The following is a 24,036-nucleotide window of genomic DNA, read 5'->3' on the forward strand; positions in this document are numbered from 1 at the left end:
GGAAAGAGCCTGTTAAAGGAAACTGAGCACGAGTCCTTCTGAGGGAGGGAAGAAGACGGGCCTGCAGGCAGAGCCCGACCCGCGGCGGGGCCGCCCTCTTGCGGGTTGGGGATACACGGGCCTCCTCACGAGGCCCCCACAGCGCCCTTCGGAACGAAGTGCTTTCCAGCACACCCTGTGCCCCCAAGGAAATGACCGGAGAGACAGCAGCACAGGCTGTCCAGGCTGCAGCGGAGCCTTGAGGAAGATGATCAAGAAGAATGACAGCGATGGACACGCAACCACAAACAAGATGGCGCAGACGAGATGGAGGAAGATGGGCAAGACTGTGTGGTGTGGGGGGTCCAGGGGACGGCGTGACACTGGAGGGCACATCCTAGCTGTCCAAACTGAGGGACACCTCCAAAGACCACAGTGTTACCTCTGAAACAACAGGGAAGAACTTAAAATGGGAAGAGATGCTCATCGTGTCACAGCTCTGGTGCCCACAGACAGCAGGGGCTCCCAGGGGCCACACTCAGGCCTCCTGAGCGGTGACCATTGCTCCGCTGACCAGCTAAGGGCTACATAGAAGGCTCAAGAGACAACAAAACGATGGGAATGGTCAGGATGCGGCCAGGCCAGTCTTGGGGCAGAGACTCCATCTGTGCTGAATAAACTCAGTTACACAATCAGGTCTAGGAACTGCCTCTGTGCAGAGGAGGGAAAGCCTCCCAAGTGCCTCCCTGTGGCCTTTTATACTGACCCTGCCTACCTGACGCTTCTAGAGCACAGCCCTCTCAAGACTTACTTTAGGACAAGATGTTTCCAATTCCAAAGTAAGCGTGCCCTCTATTTCCCGGCCCCCTGGAAGTCACTGCCATTAGTTATGGTGACGTGACCTTCAAACCCTCAGAAACTGAGTGTCCGTCAAGACATGGGAAGACTGATCACGCCCGATCTGTGATCACCGTGACCCTCCTCTTGGCACTGCTCCGCTGCTGCCACTTTTAGTGCGACGCCAGTGCGGGCGTGCAGGGGCAGGGACAGAAGTCCAACACGGCCGTGCGCGCCGCGCGCACCCGAGTCCGTCTCTCGCTAAGCTCAGCCTCCCCCTGGCGTCGCTGTGCCGCTCCAGCTCCAGACCGCTGCTCGCTGCTGCGCTGGGCGCTAGTGGTCTCTGCCCTGCCTCCTACCTCCTCTCCCGCGCTCTGCTTAGAAAGCCTGTCCTCACCTCCGAGCTTCTCTACCCCCAAGGCTCACTTACTTTGTTGGTTTCGCTTGTCACTGGCATTTTTCAAAGGGAGGCAAACAGGACAGTCATGTCGTGTGCAGTTCTTCCAATGAGAGATGATTTGTCGTGAAGATGCACAATGGGCAACTATGACCAGAAAAACAACGAGATGTTATTTTTCTATCCAGATCGTCACACTTTCAATTATACCTAAATTATAATGCCAGATTCCATAAGAAAATGGTAACACGTGTAACCATAACACAGTACGGGCAGTCCTCAACTTACAAACAGGAGGTTTTCCAAAAGTTTGTAAGTTGACTGTTGAGAATTCCAAACAAAAATTTCCCACGGAAGCAATGCCATGAATGATGGTGATTAAGGTTCAGCCCACAAAACAAAACAAAAACTATCTGACTTGAAATACTGAACAATTGGAATGAAAGGTAGGACAAATAATAATGTCATGTCACTATTGAAAATAAAATTTCTGCATTATGTTGAAGGATGAAACCATCTAAATACTGCTGTTCAAGAAATACATACAGAGAAGCACCGGAGAAGTCCGGGTGCTTCTGAAGGGGACGCTGGGCACCTTTCTGAGTACTCGAGAGGGTGCTGGAACCTGGTGGTTCCTCTCAGCCTTGATTTTTACTCTGCACTAAGGCACTGTTGATTTCCTCCTGAAGGTCTAGCATGACCCGCTCCTACCTCTCCATCAGGGTCAGGGTTACGCTGGGGACTCACAAATGTCACAAAGGGAGAGAGGGAGGTCAGGGAGAGATTCTCCCTAAGGTTTAGGAGCACAAGAAGAGAAAGAAGGAGGATGAAGACTAAAGAAAGTACAGCTGTTAGTAAGGAACACTCTCCTCTGCAGACTCAGGCATCTGCCAGAGAAGAGGGCGAAGGGAGCACCGGATGTGCCCGAGTCACCCCCTGGCCGAGGGGGAAGGGGACGGTAGCAGGGATGATACGGTGTGCACGGTTTCCCCTGTCACGATCGTCACCTGGGACAACTTCGCTGGTATCCTGATCAGCCTTAGGAAGAAAGGGCCGAGGGGCGAGGGGGGGGCCCCAGGGTCGCAACACACGAAAGAGCTGCAAGACCGATGCTCACGGTGCAGGGAAGAGTGCGCGCGCGCCTGAAGAAAACCGTGAGCTAGACCTTTATGATGAAGACAGTGCTCAGGAAGTGACAGAGGAAGGAGAAAGAGAACACAGGCAGGGCGCAGCCTGGCCCCGTAAAAGCGCACAGAGTATCATGGAACCAAACCGCCATGTTCCTGAGCAGGGAAGCGTCCCGGCGGCACGTGGCTGGCTGCTGTGTGGAGACGTAGGTCGCAGAACCCTATTCACAAGAGAGCTACTGCAGGATCCCACTCCCCCCTCAGCCACACCACCAGGATTTCGGAAAACGGCACTTACCTTGACAGGCCTTCCCAGCCTGACAATGTGTCATGTGATTCAAAACATTCTTCATGGTTCGGCAATGCGGGAGAGAGCAGGCCCGAACCTCTCCGTTCGCTTGCTCTCGTCGCTGACACTTGTGAGCGTGAAGCAGTAGAACCAGCTGCTGCTGTATCAGTTTGCGTTTCTCAGGGTCCGCAGTGGGGCCTGCTGTGATCGCTTGGGTGGGTACAATTCCCACTGAAGTTTGCATCTGAGACTAAAATAAAACAAATTCATAAAGATATTTTAATAAGCTTTCAGAGGCCTAACTTATGTTCACTGTTTTTCAAACTCATGTTAATGTCGATGGACAATACTGGTCACAGAGACAAGGCAGCTGGCGTGGGTCTCCTTCATTCATCAGCTATTTTTAGGAGAGTCCAGGAGCACAGAAAGAAACCAACTCGGATGGGTGACTGACGCTCCCGCAGGGACACTTGCAGGGCTCAGTCGGTTCAGTGGGTGACTCTTAATTTCAGCTCTGGTCATGATCTCACGATTTGGGAGAGCGAGCCCCTCATCAGCTCTGTGCTCACAGCGAGGAGCGTGTTTGGGATTCGTTCTCTCCCTTTTTCCCTGCTCCTCCCCTGCTCGCAGGCTTGCGTTCTCTTTCACTCTTAAAATAAATAAATAACATTTGAAAACCTAAAAATAAAAATAAAGTTCACTCGTGTGTGAGCGTCTCAGAGCACAAGAACGACACCCCACCTTATTCTAGGACACACGCCAAGTGCGGGATAAACCGCGGACTGTCTTACCTTGAACCACTGGGCCCGAGTGGCCCAATGCTAGCAGTTTCGCAGGGTTCAACCTAGTTAGAGAGACTGTCAAGCCCTCACCAATCACAATCCAATGCAAATATCCAACGCATCAGAAGCCCGGAGCCAAAGCATGGATTCCAGGATCCTGTGACCAGAAGTAGAGTGGGTGCCCTCCCTCAACACCTTTCCTCGAGGAACAACAGGACACTTGACCTTCCATCCAGTACAACCCTCCCTCCTTACAAGTGTTAATGCTCATGACATGTTTTGCCTTCTATTAAAATTTCTGCCGACAATTTTCCTGACAATTGTTTCAAAAAGTGTGTGGTGATCTGCTAAGGTACAGAAACAGAGTTTAACTCCTTTCATCCTCTCAAACTAACACGCCAGGCCGACTATGCCTCTTGACTGCAAAGCACATGGAAAAGGTGGCCCAGGGAGCCTTTTTACTCTTTGCAGACAGCCGGCGCCGGCACCCTTCAGACAAACCCCCATGACACCCACGAAGCGAGAGGAACGGGAGATGCCTAATACGCAACAGCAGAGTCCACAGAACAGGGGCTGCTCACCTTCCCTGGTGCTCGGACCCCAGAGCACTCCCAACACCCCCTGCCTCCCCCAAACCACACCACCTCTTGGACTTTTCAAACTAAGAGTCAAAACTATCTATTTGTGGGGCGAGGGGGTGGCTCGGTTAAGTGTCTGACTCTTGATTTCGGCTCAGGTCAGGACCTCACAGTTTGTGGCATTAGCCCTGCGGAGGGCTCTGTCTGCAAAGACAGCACGGAGTCTGCTTGAGATTCTCTCCCTTTATCTCTGCCCCTTGCCCACTTGCGCATGGTCTCTCTCAATATCAGTACATAAACATTAATGTTTTTCTTTTAAAGTTTATTTTTGAGAGACAGACAGAGAGACAGCGTGCTCAGTGGAGGGTCAGAGAGAGAGGGAGATAAGGAATCGGAAGCAGGCTCCAGTCTCTGAGCTAGCTGTCAGCCCAGAGCCTGACGTGGGGCTTGAACCACAAACCATGAAATCATGACCTGAGCCGAAGCCAGACGCTTAACCAACTGAGCCACCCAGGCACCCCTCAGTACATAAACATTTAAAAAAGTTACTTGCAATTAGGAGAAAAACACCATACAATTTTTTTTTTAACGAATCAGTTAATTTAAAAAACTTTCAGAATTTTCTGTTTTGGTTTTATTTTTGAGAACTCAGAAAATAAGCAATAGAAAATCTGTAAGACTTCCTCAGAAGCACAGCTCCTGGAAGCCTATGGTCTAAAGGAAAAGCAAAGTCCCAGCTGAGGGGCAGAGCATCCTGTCTGGAGAAGCACTTAATTAACTTATAAGAGAAAAGAACTTCTCTTCCTTAGGCTTATTTTTTCCTGGTTATAAAAGTATTATATGCAAGCTGCAGAAAATCTAAAAAGCAAAAGAGCTATGAAGGAAATAATGAACACCTGAAACCTCAATATTCAGGAGTTCACTACTTAAGTGTTGATGGGTTTTTCTTCTTTCAGTCTTTTTGTCTATGTCTTTGTCCATGCATATGTATGAACCGTAAGTGTCTTGTGTATCTCTCTCTCTCACTCACTCACACACACACACACACACACACACACACACACACCCCTTGGTGTTTACTCCAGGCTCTGTCACATATCGTTAAGTTGTTTCACACACTACAACGGCATGATCTGTAATGTGCATATGCCTATACATTCATTTATACTTAGTCCATATGCAAATTTCTCCAGTTGTCCAAAAAACATCTTTTAGAGTTGGTTTGCACAAATCAGGACCCAATTAAGGCCCATGCCCCATATTTGCTGGTTGTTTTTAAGGTTCTTCATCTATTGCCTCCTCCTCCTTTATTTTTTCATGATGCTGACTTATTGAAGAGACAGGGCAGTTGTCCTGCTCTATTTCTTAAAATGCAGGGCTCCTGCGTGGCTCAGTTGGTGGAGCGCCTAACTCGATCTTCAGCTCGGGCCATGATCTCACGGTTTGTGAGAATGAACCCTACATCGAGCTTTGCACTGATGGTGCAGAGCCTGCTTGGGATTCTCCCTGTCTCCATCTCTCCAAATAAATAAATAAACTTAAAAAAAAAAACTGCAATGCATTAATATGTGATGTTAAACATCTTTAGAAAAAAAATACAGAAATCCTATATACAAAAATATAAATCATATAAAAGTCAGGTAAAACGCCTACCCTTATAATTAAATTATAAACAGACTGCTTTTGGGGTGCCTGGGTGGCTCAGTCAGTTAAGATTCTGACCTGGGCTCAGGACATGGTATCAAAGTTTGTGGGGGTTCAATTCCTGCATGGGGCTCTGTGCTGCCAGCTCAGAGCCTGGAGCCTGCTTCAGATTCTGTGTCTCCCTCTCTCTGCCCCTCCCCCACTTGATCTGTCTCTGTCTCTCTCTCTCAAAAACAAATAAACATTAAAAGTAAATAAAATATACTGCTTTTAAGGTCACTAAAAATTAACGCACTGTTTCTCATCTGGGATGTTCTTAAGCATCTTTTGTACTACACTGGCCATATTTGGAAAGCTCAACATGTCAAAGAGCACGGATGCAAAGTCCACAGTACACATCCATCAGCAGACGCTTAATGAACTCTACACATTGTAGACCTGTGTCCCGGGCAAAAGTGAACAGAAGACCTGTCTCGGGTGCCTGTGTTGGCCTCCCGACGACCTTGTATACCTGTGTAGCGCTGGTCCAGTTAGCAGTGTGCGCACAAACGCAGGGCACATTTCAGCATCCCCATTCGCAGACTGCCGTCTGAGATGACCAAGGGGCTACACAAGCCACAAGCCTCCCGCAATCTGTCAGAAACCGCCCCACCCAGGGGCTGCGACTTCTCTGCTCAGCGCTCCCACCCAGGGGCACCAGAAACGAAGGAAAAACGCTCAGACAAGAACCTCCCTTTAAACAAAAACCCTGCCGTGTTGTAAAGGTGCCTAAAAGAAATGTATACATTTTATGTACTTTTGTTTCTGCAACAGCCAAGGAAATTCTAAAAAAACAGTAAAATAAAGGGGGAACTTAACTTGTCAGATACCAAAACTACAAAGCTACAAAAGACACATGTACACATGAAATGAGTAGATCATCAGGTGTCTCAAACTGGACGGTTGTGGCAGCAACCTGTGATCCCTGCATCATCCTAAATATAAAAATCAATTCTAGACGGATTAAAGTAAACAGAGACTAAAGGTGATAAAAGCACCAGAAAAAATAAAGAATGGTAAGAAACACTGAACATAAAGAGTAAAGTTTAAGAAGTGAAAAAAACTGAGGGGAAAAAAAGATTGTTTTTGAGAAGCAGTAGAGTCAAAGGACAGTACCATTCCTAGGCGCCTGGGCAGCTCAGTCAGTTAAGCGGCCAACTTCAGCTCAGGTCATGATCTCTCCGTCTGTCAGTTCAAGGCCTGCTTCGGGCTCTGTGTTAACAGCTAAGAGCCTGGAGTCTGTTTCCCATTCTGTCTCTCTCTCTCTCTCTCTCTCTGTTCTTCCTCTGCTTGTTCTCTCTCAAAAATAACAAACTTTAAAAAAATTTAAGGGGCGCCTGGGTGGCTCGGTTGGTGCAGTGTCTGACTTCGGCCCGGGTCATGATCTCACAGTTCGTGGGTTCAAGCCCCGTGTCAGGCTCTGTGCTGACAGCTAGCTCAGAACCTGGAGTCTGCTTCCAATTCTGTGTCTCCCTCTCCCTCTCTGACCCTACTCTGCTCACGCTCTGTCTCTCAAAAATAAATTTAAAAAGATGAAAAAAATTTGTTTAAATAAATTAATTAGAAAAAATATATTAAAAAGACAGGACCATTCCCAAAACTCATGACATGTTGTCAAACTGTTTTCCACAAAGGTTGTGGCATGTATTATCCTAGAAAGAGATCTTAGGAGGAAAAAATTTAAAAAGATAACTACTCCACTAAAAAGTTTGGGGGAAAATGTACCAGCACCTCAACCGAGGAGATACAAATAAACAACAAATGTAAAACATGTTCTATGCCTCAGTCTGGGACCCCTCGAGAGAGGCCAAGTCTTCCCAACCACTCCTGTGAGAAGGACAGGCCTAGACATCATATGCAGAAGCAGCAAGGTGGGCCTTCCTCATGTCCTTCCTACTCAAATATTAATACTCAAAATGAACTGAAGACCTGACAGTGAGCACTGAAACCACAGACTCTTGGAGAAGTGGTAGGAGTAAATCTTCATGACGTAGGATTAGGCAGTGGTTCTTAGATATGTCACCCAAAGCATGAACAACAGCCAACAACAAAGATAAAATGAATGTCATTAAAATTAAAAATGGTTCTGCTTCAAAGATCACCACTGAGAAAAGTCAAAGGACAGCCTAAAGAATGGGAGCAAATATCTGCAAATCATAGATGTGAGGGGGACTTGTAAGAACTCTTACAACTCGATGATAAAAAGACAAGATAACCTAATTTAAAAATGGGCAAAGGATCTGAATATTTCTCCAAAGAATATATACAAATGATCAATAAACAAAAAGATGCTCAACATCCTTAGCCATCAGCACCCTTAGCCACCAGTGAAACAGAAATTAAGAACTACAATGAAACACCACTTCGCACCCTAGCAGGCTGGCTACAGTCAATGACTATGAAGACAGACAGACAGAACATGCATTGGTGAGCCTGTAGAAAACTGCACCACAGGTGGAAACGTCGAGTGGAGTCACTGTGGACAACAGTCTGGCAACCCCTCGGAGGTTACCCTAGGGTCACAGTGAGACCGAGCCCCCCCCCCCCCGCCCTGCCCCCATAAGTATCTACCCAAGGGAACCGAGAACTACAATCCCAAAAACGTGCACACAAATGTGTGTAGCAGCTTTATTCCTAATACCCAAAAGACAGAAACAACTCAAATGCCCATTAACTGATGAATGGAAAAAAAAACCACGTGACATATCCAAAATGGAGTATTCTTCAACTGTGAAAAGTAGATACTAACATGTGCTACAATGTGAACTCTGAAAACATGATGCTCTGTGAAGCAGCCAGTCACAGAAAAGCACACACTGTATAATTCCATTTCTTTGAAATGTCCCAAACAGGTAACCCTACAGGGGCAGAAAATACAATACGGGTTGCTCCTGGCTGGGAGTTCACAGAAAATGAGGAGTAAGTGCAAATGTTACGGGGCTTCTTTGTGGGGTGATACACCTGTTCTAAAATTAATTGTGGTGATGGTTACACAACGCAGTGAACACCACTGAATTACACACTTTCAAGGTGGGAACTGTATGGTATGAGTTAATATCTCATTAAAATGGCTTTTAGAAAAGCTCTCTCTCACCATCAAAAAAAATGAAATTAAGATAAAAAGGCATTTTTCACCTATCAATCTGACCAAAATAAAAATATAACTGGCACTGACTAAGGCAGACAGATAAAGCAATTCTCATGTACTTTGGTGATAATGTAACTGAACGCTAACTTTGGAAAGCAACCTGGATTCAAAAGAAAAGTTGCACTGTTTTGATCCAGTGTTTCACTTCTAGTAACTTACTATCAGCGAGGTAAGAAACTGTGCCAGCCTACTCCCAGGTCTGCACAAAGACAGGCCTCATACCTTGACTGAATTACTGAAGCGGAACACTTCTAAATCCTGTATGTAGACTAGTTAAATTATGGCTATAGACCTACTGAAATAATACGCAGCCATGAAAAGTAAGGCAGACCTTAAGTGGGAGGCTGGGGAGCCAAAGCCATGTGAAGAAAGGCCCAGCCAAACCCACCCCAAATCCCTGACCACCCCCCCTCCCCAGCCAAAGACTGTGAGATGTGATGAAAAGACTGTCATGTGATGGTCATAAAAATGTAGCCTTATGCTTTCACAAAAAGCTGTCTATATAACATGTTAAACTGAAAAAGGAAGTTCTAAAATGAAATCATAAAATCATTGTTTTTCCTTATTGGCTTTTTGTTTGTACCTGTTCTGTAAAAAAAAAAAAAAAAATCCTATTACGGGGCACCTGGGTGGCTCAGTAGGTGAAGCATCCAACTCTTAATTTTGGCTCAGGTCATGATCTCATGGTTTGTGAGTTTGAGTCCCACATCGACACTGCCCGTGCAGACAGAGCCTGCTTGGGGTGCGTGCTCGCTCGCGCGCTCTCTCTCTCTCTCTCTCTCTCTCTCTCTCTCTCTCTGTCCCTCCCCTGCTTGCACTTTCTCTGTCTCTTTCTCACTCTAAAAAGTAAATAAAAGAACTTAAAAACCTTGTTACGATTATCAGGTGGCTGTCCCTGCACAGGTGGGATCACGTTTATAATTATGGATTGCATGAATGTTTTACATGTGTCTATCTTTTTTTCCCCTTTTTTAATGTTTTTTTAAATTTATTTTTGAGAGACAGAGAGGGACAGCACGAGCAGGGGAGGGTCAGAGAGAGGGAGACACAGAATCCGAAGCAGGCTCCAGGCTCTGAGCTAGCTGTCAGCACAGAGCCCAATGCGGGGCTCGAACCCATGAACCGTGAGACCATGACCTGAGCCGAAGCCAGATGCTTAACCAACTGAGCCACCCAGGTGCCCCAATCTTTTCTTTTTTTAAAGGCAATGCCCAATTGGTTTTCTTGTTTTTAAGTTTATTTATTTATTGCAGGGGGTGGGGATAGGGAGAGCGCATGTGTGCACACAGGGCAGAGACAGAGAGAGAGAGAATCCCGTGCAGGCTCTGAGATATCACACAGAGCCCAATGCAGGGCTCGAACTCATGAACTGTGAGATCATGTCCTGGGCCGAAATCAAGAGTTGGATGCTCAATCGACAGAGTCATTTATGTGCCCTGTGTCTACCATTTTTATAACCAGAAAACATTCTACACTGGAGAAAAAAGAAATCAGAGGATTAGTAGAAAACACTGAAGAATATTAAAATTAAAACTATAAAAGGTCCCAGAAGGCGACTGAGTATTTTGTAACGTAAAGGTGGTAAAGGCCTTTGTCAAGAGAAGATATAAAGCAGTGCTTCCTAACTAATCTCCAGTAAAACCTCTTCAAACACCAATTCCCCATTCCTCCCTCCCAAAGACTATGATTCACAAAGCTGATGTGGAGCCAGAAGCTTTTCTATTTGTTAAGGTTCCACAGGGGGGTGCTTCATCGTTTTAAGCTTTATACTTTTTCCAGTTTTTCCCAAATGAACATGCATGTACTTTTACAGTGAGAAGAAAACAAGACATTTAAAAGAAAAACACACAATGAGTCTGATACAGGGGCAGACTGGTCCACAAAGGGAAAGTGCCAGAGGACAAATTACAGAAGAATTTATAATTTCTCCATGACCAGAACTGTTAGGAACAAATGCAAAGGCAATCAACAAACTAGGAAAAAATATTTGAAACACACAAGACAAAGCAAATAATCATGCAAGTGCTATGCTTTGTCTTCCTGTTGGCCGGTCTTTATTTCTCAAGTTCTCTGTGCCAGGCTCTGCCTTCAGCGCCCAATAAGCAGCTCATTTAATCCTCAATCACCAAGGGAGGAACTAACTCGGGCCAACCCCAAGTGACAGGAGAAGGAACTGGGGCCCAGACGGCATGCTGGCGGTGACATAGTGGGTGACGGAGCAGTTGAGTCCCCCCTGCCCCTTAACCTCTCCGCAGCTTACGCTGACAGAGGTCTAACCACCTTGCTTTTGTGTCAAGTGTTCTAAGAGACTGTAGCAGAAAAAGTGGAGAAAGACAGGAACTAAGCCACTCAAGAAAGAAGTGCAAGTCTCACTAGTAATCAAAGAAATGCAAATAAAAATAATGAAACATTTCTCCTATCAAAAGACAACGTGATAACCCCCAGACTCAGGAGAATTGTTTAATACTGGAGACTGGGCAGTGGCTTTTGCTGAAAGGCAGCACAACAATATCCATCAAAAAGCTTAAAGTGCCCAGGCACAAGGCCTTTCTGGACCGTGAATGAGCTCACAGGCGATTCCGCGTCATGGAAGAGGGGCTCGCGCGCTGGAGGGGTCACAAAGGTTCAGTCACGACTCCACCCTGCGCGGGAGCGCTGTGAGCCAGGAGTCGCCGGCCCAGCAGCCACAGGGGGTCCAGCCTGCTCACCCCACTCCAGGTTTTGCTGGATCTGGCCACATGCTTGTCGCATGTATCACCAGTCACCATAACTTGGTCACCACTTACACCCCTGTCCGTCAAACAAGGTCGAAAAGCAAACCTTTTATATTTTGATATTCCTTAATATTTAAAGGAATCTAACTCATACCTTTATCAGGACTGTTACCATTACATAGTTTGAGTAAGCAGCACCAAACCCCTTTTCCTCTACAGCCTGTATCCCATCCTAGGGATACAACCACAGATGTGCGTAAGGAATGCCTACAATAAAATTCATCCTGCCGTTCTTCCTAGAAAAAAGTTACTTTACATTGAGTGTCCGAGAACAGGCTGGAACGTCTGCAAGGACTAAGGCAAACGGCACACAGCGGAACGGACCAACACCGCGTGGGGGGGAGGAGCGTCCTCGCCCGACCCTGCTGGGCCCCAGTCCACGGCGGGCTGGCATTCCCGGAGACGGCCCTTCAGGTCGGCCTGGCCCAAACCTTCCCCATCTCCAGTGGGGTCCAAGACCCACGCTCCTCTGACGTCCTTCCCTTGGGCCGTGTGGAAACAGTTTCTCCCCAACCTCCACTTAAAGTCAGAAAACGACACCAAAGCAAACACCAGGTGGGACACACAGCTGCTCCGCAAGAGCTGCTCGTGGATTCCCTCGGAAGGACCCTGGAGCAGCTGGGCGCGCACAGCTTCCGAGTCATAAAATAAAGAAAATGCTCATTAAACGCACACAGCTACCAAACTGGGGAGAGGTGATAATCACCTTTGAGATGATAAAGATCAACTGGCAAGAAAAACAACACAGCTGTTTAGATAGACTGAATAAAGTTTCTTGTTGCTCTCTTTTGCTTAGTGCTTACTGATTTCAAAAAGATTACCTTACACTTTAAGATTTTTATTTTTTAAAAGATTTTATTACTAAGCAATTTTCACCCAATGTGGGGCTTGAATTTACACCCTCAAGATCAAGAGTTGCGTATGCTCTACCGACTGAGCCAGCCAGGTGCCCCTACGATTTAAGATTTAAATTCCGTAGGACAATAACTTAGAATTCTAGACTTAAAGTTATTCTTCAAAGGCCCTGCATCCACATTTTCTCAGGGACCTTCAAGATACAGGTGAAGGAATAAAATGAGAGAAGCAGATGTAAACTCTTAAAAACACACAGACCCTGGGATGTGACAGTGGACACACACCCCGCAGCCTGTGCTCAGGCCTCCAGGCCACGGACGGAGGTGTGGCCTGTGCCCGCGGACGGACCCGAGCGACATGACCACTACTCGCCGCTTGTTCACTTCCCCCGAAGGACAGACGTGCTCTCCCGAGCCCTGGGTGGAGGGACCGAGCGACTGGCCAGTGACGTCACCCTCCTGTTTAGGAGTCTGAAGAGCTCGTGTGGCGTGTCACGGGCAGGGAAGCACCTCTGTAGGGAACCCCGGCTTCAGGAGGCTTCGTGACGACTCTGCTTGGTCATTTCAATTCTTGACCCCTCAGTGATCAGAAACTGAACACCGGACACAGGAACCGACAAAGCCAGCCCACCGGCGACAGGACGGCAGGACGGCAGGTTGCCCACGCTGTAGGACAGAGGCTCTTGAAAATGTTACTCTACGTCTGAGTCGCCAGGGAGGCCTGTTTAAAACTACAGATTTCAGCCTAAGAGAAAAACAGTAAATTCCCCTCTGTGGTGATGATGCTCCGGAGAGAAGGAGCTGGGAAACAGAGGAAGGAGAAACTAAGAGCGACCACGAAAGCAGGGATTTCCCGCCCTTTGGCTACAAGATTCTGACCAGGAAGCCGGGCAAGGCCCAGGAGCCTGTGTCCCTGACACAGCGGGTCCACGGACACTCCTTGAGAAACAGACACACAGCTCCGAGACGCACAGCCAGCCATGCAAGGGCCACGGCGCGCTGCTCGCCACCCACCCGCAGCTAACGGCGCCGTCCCAGCTACGCGATTCCGGCGGGACACAAAAGACCATCTACGACCCTCCCCTGCGGGCACAGGCCTCCACCGGCCATGTTCTCCTTCCGTGGACAGACCTGGATGAGCAGCGACCTGGGGGCCTCGCCCAAAGCTTCCACTGCAAACTCCTGTGACACGTGACCAAAGTGCCTCCTGTCACATTCTTGTGAGCAAATCTATAAATAAGTAGCACTCCTGATTCCCTGCACTACAACTTTGAGAAGTCTCCATAGTGCAGTTTTGAGGTTTTCCTCAAAAAATAAAGAAAACAAACAAACAAAGTCCCCAGACCAAATAAGACCATCACATTCCCCCTGAACTTCCTATCAGAAGCCTCCCAGGAGCCCGCCCCGGGCGCCCCACAGGAGACTCCGCAGCAGAGCTGGTGAGGAGGGCCCTCCGGCCACGCAACTTTCTCAGATTAGACACACCCAAGATGTGCCCCACTTCTAAACAACGCTCCTTTAACAACAACCCTGGGCCTGTCGTGAAGGTGAGCAATGACCTAATTGACAAATCCAGTCCCAAATGAGGACTGAGTTTCCCTCCTTCCTGCAAACACTCTCTAATCTGTGTGAAAATGGCCAAAGGGACAAGGCCACCAGGTGCGAGGGGCCTCCCACCCCCCCACCTCCTCCTGCATCCTCGCACACACCCTTCCCTCCAGGTGACCTGCATGGACCTCAGTCCCAGGCCACGGAAAGATGACCAAACCTCCATCTGCACCCAAATCTACTCCTGCTCTTTTGTCATTACAATTTAAATAATTAAAAAATCCTTACATCCATGAAAGCTGTCCTGGAAAACTAGACGCTGAATACATATGTTTACTGTTATGTCACTTATTAATTCAAGTGATGAACAAGTAAAAGAGCATAGTGTATTTTATTAGATGTGAGTCTTGATTATTTCTAAAACACATCCTGATTTCAGAGATACTACAATCTGAAAAAAAGTGCATCTTACAATCCTGAAATACGGTAATACTATGATAAAATTTCTAACAAACTTAAATAATTTGTAAGAAGTTCAGAAATTACAAACACAATAACCAAAGATAGAACTGTGATGAGATACATTTAAAAAGTTAGGGAAATGTGCCCATTTGCTTTTAAACACTATACCGAGAATCTAGAACAGCGGCCCTCGCAGCACCAGGGCCACAGCCCAGCCCGGCACACAGCCCGGAGGGGAAGGACACCACAGAGCACGCCCAGTGACTTCAGAGAAAAAAACCCCGCCCCATATACCGACCCCCACATCCCAGGGACCCTCTTCCGCCCTCATCGGACTTGCCACCTCTGCATCCCATCCAAATGGTCTCCTCTCTCTGCTGCAGGGAGAGCATCCCATTAACTGCCTCCCGCCCGGGGTCTTCCTGCCCGAGGTCTCCCACTCCCCGAGCAGTGGGACCATGGCTGCCCTACCGGGACGCTCACCAATTCCCAGACGCCTCCACCTGGACATCCCACGGGCACACACAGGTGAAGTGCAGTCACAAACGCCCTCCCCTCCATCACCTCTTCCTCACCCATCTCTAGTCTGTTTCTCCCCAAGCCCAGGAAATGGTTCTACCATCCACCAACCGACCTTATAAGGTGGCCCCACACTTCCGTTCCAATGGCAAACGGTGTGTGGTCTCCTATTCCCTCCCTCTGTGATCAAGTGTGTCCTCTGGCCTAGACTGTCACAGGGAGCCCTGCCCCTAAAGCCCTCCCTGAGCTGAGCCGGTCTCCGCTTGGCCCCTAGCACCCATGCTGGGGAGCTGCCTGCTGGTTCCTACATAGCCAATGGGGTCTCTGCGGCTTCTGCTAATCCTTCTGACCATGACCTTGTATGTCCTTCCTTGGTGTGGCCTTCTCCAATGGCTCATTTAAGGAGGCCCCCCATCAACCTCAACCACTGCCTGCTACTCAGACCTGCTGGGGAAGTTTGTGTTTTGTGATTTTTTGTTTACAATCACCACCTCCCAGATTTCCTGAAAGAGGGGGCGAGCTCTATGTCACCCACACCTGCATCCTGGGAGCATGTAGGCCGAGAGAAGGTTCTCAACAAATGGGGTGCATTAAAGGGATGGCTACATCCCGAGCCTTTCTCAACACCACCCAGGATGCTGGAATCCTCCAGAAACTAGGAAAGGAGAAAAGCCACAGCCCCATGGCCAATGACTAAGTGGCTTAAAATCACTCCATGAAGAGCTCCGACCAGGGCAGCAGGGCTCTGATGGGAGCTGTCTGCTGCACCAAATCTAGTTGCGCTTGAAATATGATTACCCTAAAGCATGACAAAAATCACAAATAAGATCCAAGCTTCCTATTTTTCTTTTCTTTTTTTTTTTTGTTAAAGACATCCAGTTTTTGCTACCTTCTTTCCCTCACTGTATAAAACAATAAATAAATAACTCCAAAAAAAAAAAATCAATGGGTTCCAGGGGGCAGATACAATTTAGAAAATCCAAGGAAGAACACAAGACATGCTCAAGGAAGCAATGTGAACACAGACTAGTGAGGCATTCCTGGTGACCCGGGGCTGCGAAAACCATACCAGGCATTATTTAAAAAAGTTTTGGGCTTTCCAGACAGGAGCTGCAGAGCCTTGGACAATCAAAACCCCTCAAATCCTCAACTTCCTTGTCTGTAAAATGGGGCATGTAATAATGTCTTTAAGAGGCTGCTGCAAAAATAAGGTCAAGCGCAGGGCATGCGGGCACTCAGAAAGATGTCAGGCCAACTATGTGCACACTTGCTGTCTCACATCTCTCAGTCCCCACTGGTCCCAACAGCACCAAGGCTGCGGCTGGCACCACTCCCTCACAGACGCACACTAGCCAAGTAGGCCCGGTGCCCTCCAGGTCAATGTCTGAGGACCGCATTCAAAGCCTGCCCCCAAAAGGCACCTGCTGGGAATCTCTCACAAAGTCTACATGTCCCTTTGTGGGAAAGTGGCCGCTAGGCAAACAGTGCAGCCCTACAGACAATACTTCCTCAGTTTACCCTGATACTCTGATGAGGCTGAGGGGAGGGAGGGAGGAGAAAGAGTGTGGTTGAGAGGGAGAGGGAGAGAAAAAGGTGGATGGGAAAACTGGTTTTATCTGTCAGATGTCACAGACACAGACGGAAGGCTCAAAGGCTACCGCCACCACCCCCAACCATGTCCCAGGGCAGGCACTCTCAACCGGGGCGACTGTGGGAGAGAGAAAGGGCTGTGAGGACCCGGTGGGTGAGCGCCACACACAGGATGGCTGGCCCTCACGACACGGAAGAATCCAGCCCCAAACGCCCCCAATGCCAAGGGGGAGAGAAGCTCTGCCCCAGACCAAGGGCTGTCCCCATGAGCCCTGGCCCAGGTGAAGGGAACCAGAAACTCTTCACACTCCAGAGTGACTCTGCCTCGGACAGGCATGCCACCACCAGGAATTCAGTCACTGGGAGCAGGGGCAGGCAGGGCACCCCAAGGCAAGGGGCCTCTGCCACCAGGCTGTAGGTAAAGGAGAGAGGCCCAGACCACAAACAAAAGGACACACTCTCACTCCTCGGTCAGGCTGTGACAATCGCCAGCACCGGCGCCCACATAAGGAGTCTGGAAAAGCAAGAGCAGGAAAGACCAGGAGGAGTGTGGGGGCCGGGTCCTGGCCCACCGGCCCAGACCTCGGAGGGGCGACCCAGGGAGCAGCAGCGTAGTTTCGGGTCCTGGACGTGCACAGCTGAGAACAGCACAGTCCTGGGAGCACGACGCCACTGCGAGGAGGCTGCAGACCCAGGGAGGCTACAGGGAGACGTCCGGAAGAAATGAAGTGGTAAGAACTTTAAATAGTTTGGGTACAGATTTTATTATCTGTACTCCCCCTTTTTTGAAAATTTTTAAAATGTTTGTTTATTTGTGAGAGACAGACAGAGTGTGAGCGGGGGAGGGGGAGAGAGACAGGGAGACACAGAATCTGAAGCAGGCTCCTGGCTCCACGCTGTCAGCACAGAGCCCGACGTGGGGCTCGAACTCACGAGCTGTGAGATCAAAACATGAGCTGAACTGGGATGTCCAACCGACTGAGCCACCTAGGCGCCCTCCCCCCTCTTTTTAAAGAGCAAAGAATGTAACAGATAACACTTGATCAGGACAACTTGCTCTTATCAGCCCTCCTCTCCCCCAGGCTTCCGACGGCCGCACAACTTTCAGAACCGTCAACAGTGTCCACTTAGTTTTGACAATTGCACCAAGGTTACTGAAGACGCTAACGTCAGAAGAAGCCAGGCAACATACGGGAATTCTCTGTGGCATCTCCACAGCAGGCACTTAAATAAAAAAAAAATCAAAAGAAAGCAACCATTTTACTTTTCCGAACGTAATCCACTGGCCTTCCGCTGAGCCTTTCTAAACCACCAGTGCACAACTATGTGGAAGGCAAGCTCGGAAGGGCAGGTTCCCAGCAACAAGTCCAGGGAAGAAGACAGTGAGCTGGCTGTTTCCGGCTTGACGGGCCACCAAAGGCACATCCGATACCCAGCTACTAAGTGTGCACTGCACAGTGAAGTCTGACAAAAGGACACACTTCCCCCTTAGCATTTGGAATTTTAAAAGATTCTATTTTGTGGTACAAAAGGAGCTATTCTCTCATTGCCACCAGGGTTAGCAGGCCGAGAGGTTCTAGGGCTACTTCTGATCTTACAGGAGGGAAATCGCAAGAAGAAAAAACACGCGTGAAACCATCGATCAAGATGGACACGACAGCACAGACACAGTACAGCCTCTGGTGATAAACGCCCTTTGTCGGCAACACAACCCGGTGGGCTTCCCGACAGCCTCACCACCGAGGGGAAACTGAGAAACTCCCGGCTCTCTACTGCTCCACCACTGAATCAAGAGTGCCGGTCATTCACAGCTGCGGGCCCGTCCTTGGAGCCGGGAAGCAGCGGCCGGCCCATGTCCACCGAGCCTCTGACTGCCAGCTCGTCAAAGAAAATATAAACCCACTGACAGGATGCTACGCATGACAAGCACATTCTCCTGTCACCCATGCCACACGTCTGGCTGCCGATTTTCACTGCCAACACGACAAAGTGCACCCACTGGAGACCACGGCCAGAGAGCCAAGGGCAACTTACCATGTTTGGCACGTTGGTGACCGAAGGATTCTTGATGTCTGTAGGGAAGGGAGGCAAACTACTGACCATGCTCTGTTTGCTGGATAACTGGGGGTTCACTCCAGGGGCTCCCATTTGCTGCCCTCCAGTCTGACTAAAGGGCTGTCCAAATGGACCTGTGTTGCCAGTCACTCCCATCTGAAACACAAAGAGGCAACATCAGCTGTCATGGTGGTCACGTACAGAAGGAAGGCCTTAGAAATAAATGCTCCCTTTGACCCAATGAAGCAAAAATTGTTACTTCTTGTGAAACCCTCATTTCAATTATAAATTAAAGGCTCATCCTCAAGGTTCCTTGTGGATTATGAACAGAATAACCTGCTCAAATGGCTACACGCTGAAGGCAGAAGACTACGGAGCAGCCCGCAACAGCTGTCTGCCCTCCTCTTAAACATCAAACCAAGAGCTCGCGGTTTCTACCTTCCCCCAAGGCCCCCCACACCCCGCCAGGGGCAGCAACACAGTAAGAAAATCATCCGGAAAACAAAAGCTCCAGAATCACTGACCAAAGGGAGCTCCTTGTGTTTACTACTAGCCCACTGCATAAGTAACCAGCTTCTTTTGGGCTCCCCCGTGATTAAACTCCATTTCCATTTGTTCAAAACACACACTGGACACACTGACAAAGGAGTGATATAATGTCTGGGATTCACTTTAATACTCACATGAGGCAAGGGGTAGAGGAAAGAAGGGGGCCTAGATGAGAAACTACCGTCCACAGGATGTTAACGTCTAGCCAGGTGACACCTGGAGGTGGGGGGGGCGGTTGTCACATTACCTTCTCTAAGATCACATGTCCGAATGTTCCACAAAGAAAATTTTCTTTTAAATTAGTGAAATAAAGTAAAACATAGAGTAGCTAAAGGCAAGAACAGGAAGGAAGAGCACCCACCTGTGCCTCTGTCCAGCTCCAGCCCATACAGAGGTGAGCTCGGGGAGACCCACCTGCCGGCTGGAGGAATAGACACTGGCCCTCCTCGCCTGCCCCGAGTTTTCTATGGAGTTCTAACATTCTCCCTAATGCCTAGTGCTTGGTCTACTTTTCTGGTGTCTTGGTGCGTTTGATGTGCGGAAGCTGGGGGGAAGGGGTGCCGAGGGACACCCCCTAGGGTCCAGTCAAGAACCTGCGAATCAGCGCTCCTGGCCAGGCTCACACCGGATGCTGCCGCCGGCATGCCTTCTACTCGTTCCTCCTACGGACCCCAATCTCACTTGTAAGATGAGAGTCTTGAACAAGAAGAATTACATGATTTCTTTCAGCTTTAAGATTTTAGGTCGCAGACAAATCAATGCTCAAGACAGCGACCTCTTTTCAGCTAGAATGTCCATGTATAAACACCAAGACAAACTGGCACAGCCAAGGAGACCTTGCTCCTGAGCACTTTCAAGCGCGCAAGGGGTTTCTAGGCGCAGCCCCCAGAGCTGACAGGTTCACCTTTTTGAAAGTGAGCACATTCCAGTTGCCGCTTTTGCTCTATTTGATTTACCTGAATAAATGGAAACAAACTTAAAATTCAACTCAACTTCAAATTTAACTTGAGTAACTGAAACAATAAGACATTCTTCACAAAGCCCAGTAATTAGGCTCAACTTTGAGTTCAGATGATTTAAGCAAAGTGAGGCGGTAGCTCAGGAAACTTAACATATTCTCAACCAGGTTCCTTCAGTTGTTAACTGAAACTCTGAAGAACTGAAACAAGAATTTGTATTTTCAGAAAGTATTACACATATTAACTCCATGGAGTAATTGTTTCTCAGAATTTGTTTTATTGCATAAAAATCAAACCCTGTTCTTAGTGGCCCAACAATGTGTAGAAAAAACATAGTATGACTTCTACTTCCTGCATTTCCGCTAAGATTTCTCTACTGAGGACCACCTCTGTCAGCAGGCACACGCCCCAGCCCCTCCTCCATGACCCGTCCTCTCGGCCAACAGGGGTCCTGGCGGCCTGCTGCGAGCCAGGCCCAGTTCTGAGCACATGCAGACACCGTTTTCCCTCCGTCAGGGAGTGCGCTCCTTAGAGCCACCAGTTTGACAAATAAGAAAATCAATGTTGTTGTGGAAGCCTCTAGCATCAACAAACCAAAGTGGGCAGCAGCTGGAGGGCAGGAGGGAGAAGTCACTGTCCTCCTACTCATGCCAACTGCCCAAGGTCAGAGAAGTAAACACCAAGAGGTTACTGAGCTCCCAAAGCGCTTCTGTGAGTCTCAAAGTTCACCCCATCTGGTTTGAAAACCCTATTTCTACGATCATCTCGCCAGGGTGAAGAGGTGGTAAGTGTGTGGCCTGGCATTTGGGTACGACTTGCCTGGTGAACCTCTGGGCAGAGCACTTTCTAACCGGCTGAACCAAGTGTTTTGGAGTGCTTGACACACTCTGGACAGATTTCACCAGGAAATTCTTGTCAATTTTTCTTCTTGACCAATCCAATAATGAAGGAAACTGTCTCAATGTGGTTTTGATCCTCAGTAGGCAAGAACCAAGGTAAAGTCAAAATCAAAGTCAAAGATCACAGGCAGCAGGTAAGGAATGTCCAGTTCACTGGGGACCAAACATTTAAAAACAGGGGAACTGCCATCCTTAGCCGATGACAACAAACCCAGCTCCGGAGGCTAAGCAGAGTGAGCACAGGCAGCCTGCAGGAGGTCAGGCTGAGGCAGGGCTCGGCTCCCTCGGTCCAGAGCCAGTCCGAGGCTGACCTTACCCAGTCGGAGCTAAGAGAGAGGCCAAACGACAGTGTTGCGAAGGGCCACCACTGCCCGTGTCCCCCGCCCCAGGGCCTATCGTCATAACCTGGTAGAAGTGAAGGCTGCTCTCCAGTTCTAGCCTGCAGCTTGGGGTAAAAACATTTTGCTTCCACAGACTTGTAGGTTTCTGAGTATCTGTTCCATATTTATTCTTCTTTGACCAGACTGAATATATATGGCCCAGAGTCTAGGTTAACACACATTTTTAGCATCAAGGCTCAAGACAAAGTACTAAAATTAAAATATCTAATTATAATTAATAAACATCTACATATTTGTTCTAATTTCCCAACAGTTATTTGATAACAATTTAGTAAATTGGGGCTCTATTTGCAGCTGAAGTTTAAGGCTGCTAGAACTACCAAGTAATCGTTTCAGTAACATTCAGAAGGCAGAACAGAAGAACTAGGAAACTGTTCAGTTGATGGTAAAGTTAATAGAACAAATGAATAAATTAAACCCCGTGGAACTGAGGTCTACACTGCCTCATTCAGCAACAGCTCCCACATGATGTTAACTACTACTCTGGAGCACCTTTAAGCACAGAGTTCAATCTCAGGAAATAGAAAAAGTTGATAAGGAAGCACAAGGAGCTCTCCCACAATAAAATCTAACTTAAATAATGAAGGTCTACCACGTCTTCCTGTGAAAAACCATTCTGTGGCCAGGTGCATCACTCATCTGAAAACCTGCTCCCTCTGTTGTCTGCGGGTCTCCCCTCACCAAGAGAAGTGGACAGGTAAATGGCAGTCCCTGAACATGGGAAAGCACAAACCAGATTGGAAAGAGGAAAAGTCACTAGTGCCAGACCCTGAGGCTTACGCACCCCCCACTGCACGCGGATGCAGATTATGTACTGGCCGAAACAGGGCTTTAAAGCATGAGATCCAAAGAGGAAATCTCTTTAGAGTTAAGCCCAAGCAACCCGAACAATACCCACACTTGCCTTTATTACTGAAACAGACTGTCTGAAGCAAATTGTGGTCCCTATGTCCAGCTCATCAGAAACTGCTGAAGTCCTAAACTGTCTGGCAAGTAGGTGAGTGACAGCCATTTACAGGAGACGGGCTCTGACAGCCATGCACTACTGAGCCAGTGTGGGAAGCACAGAACACTACATGACTGTATGGCATTATCTGCCATTGTAATATTTATGACACTCCACTCTAAATCCGTCTTTGGCACAAAACTAGGATAAAACTAGTCTCCCTGAAACACACATCTCCTCTGTGTTCTCAGGCCCTAGCACATAGTGGGTGCTTAACTAGGATCTGGGGGAAGGAACCAAATAAATGAACACTCTAAGAGGTTACTGCATCACATGGCTGCTCAGAAATCCCGATGTCAGCCCTGAAGCAGATGTAATCAAAGACCTGTGGACCAGTCACCGTGGCCAGGCACAAATGACAGTCACCACTGGCTGGAAGGGTGTTTCCAGAAGCACCCTTCCAGAAGACAGTCCCTTCTATCTTCTAATGTCCCTCGTAAGGACCCCAGCTCCTGGCTGGAGTAGACAGGCAGGCTGCCGGCTACACTAAAATCCAACGTGAGGAGACTATGCCCCCAGGAGCTCGTTTCACAGGAGGATGCTAGCCCTGGGTCACGGCACAGCACACGGGAGCCCGGCCTGCTGTAAAGCGGGTCCTCTATGCCATATCTGCCGGGCCAGCAAACCCTCGGCTTTGGTGCAAGGTTCCAGGCATTCCCTCCCAAGGGCTTCCCAGTGATGCAACGAAATACTCATCTATCAGCCTCAGTGGTCACCACAGGCTGCTAACAGCCTCCTCTGCTGACCTCTGTGTGTGGACAAATAATTTCACATTTCTACCAATGTCATGAAATAAAAACTATCAACATGATATTAATTAAAAAATGAGCTCTGGGTTGGAGGTGGGGAAGCGCCTGGGTGGCCCAGCCACTTAAGTGTCTGTTGATTTCGGCTCAGGTCATGATCTCACGGTTTGTAGGACCAAGCCCCTCGACCACATGGAGCCTGCTTGAGATCCTCTCACTCCCTCTCGCTGCCCCACACCCCCAGGTGCATGTGCTCTCTCTCTCTCTCTCTCTCTCTCTCTTGCTCTCGCTCTCACAATAAACAAATGTTAAAAAAAAATTGCAAAAGAAAAATAACAAGCTCTGGACTCCCAAAAAACCAGCAAGATTCTCTCTACTACACGAACCCTAGGAACATCTTTACTACTCAGCCAACTCACCTAATCAAATAGGCACTACACTGAAAGCCAAAGAGCTAGGGGAGTTTAAAGAAAAGTAACGCCGAACTGTAGAAATTTCTTCCCCAAATAGGTTTCTACAAGAGCAGCGACCCAAGTATCCATCTCCTTGCTCCCTGGTGGGAAAGTGGGACAGAGAAGCGCTTTCTTTCCTTGTAGGGTCCCCATAGGCTGTGGCTCCTCCCCCCATCAGCAGCACCCCAACTGCCATGTGATTGTGGGGGGAGGGACAGGGGCTACCTGGGTAGTCCATGGCAAGGAGGGAGGCTCCTAAATCATGCCCTTAGGAGTTTTGTGTGATGTGCATTTTTGAGAGAAAAGGTCCATTATTAGATTCCCAAAGGGAGGGTGTCTTAAGATCCCCTACAGGTAAGGAAGCCTGCCAGAGGGGAAGGAAACGCCCCGCTGCCTGTCCCT

At 48.4% G+C, this 24,036-nt stretch overlaps 1 protein-coding gene across 1 annotated transcript in view; it reads right to left on the reverse strand.

The window, feature by feature from the left end:
- The window catches only part of CREBBP (CREB binding protein), a 103,681-nt gene that overhangs the window by 49,027 nt on the left and 30,618 nt on the right, over nucleotides 1–24,036 (reverse strand). The window contains exons 3-5 of the mRNA XM_029949608.1: nucleotides 18,602–18,778; nucleotides 2,639–2,879; nucleotides 1,247–1,360 (exon numbers count right to left, since the gene is read on the reverse strand). Of these exons, the coding sequence (XP_029805468.1) occupies nucleotides 1,247–1,360; nucleotides 2,639–2,879; nucleotides 18,602–18,778 (532 nt within the window). The remainder of the gene's footprint in view (nucleotides 1–1,246; nucleotides 1,361–2,638; nucleotides 2,880–18,601; nucleotides 18,779–24,036) is intronic.

This window comes from Suricata suricatta, chromosome 8 (genome assembly GCF_006229205.1).
Source record: "Suricata suricatta isolate VVHF042 chromosome 8, meerkat_22Aug2017_6uvM2_HiC, whole genome shotgun sequence".
NCBI lineage: Eukaryota > Metazoa > Chordata > Mammalia > Carnivora > Herpestidae > Suricata > Suricata suricatta.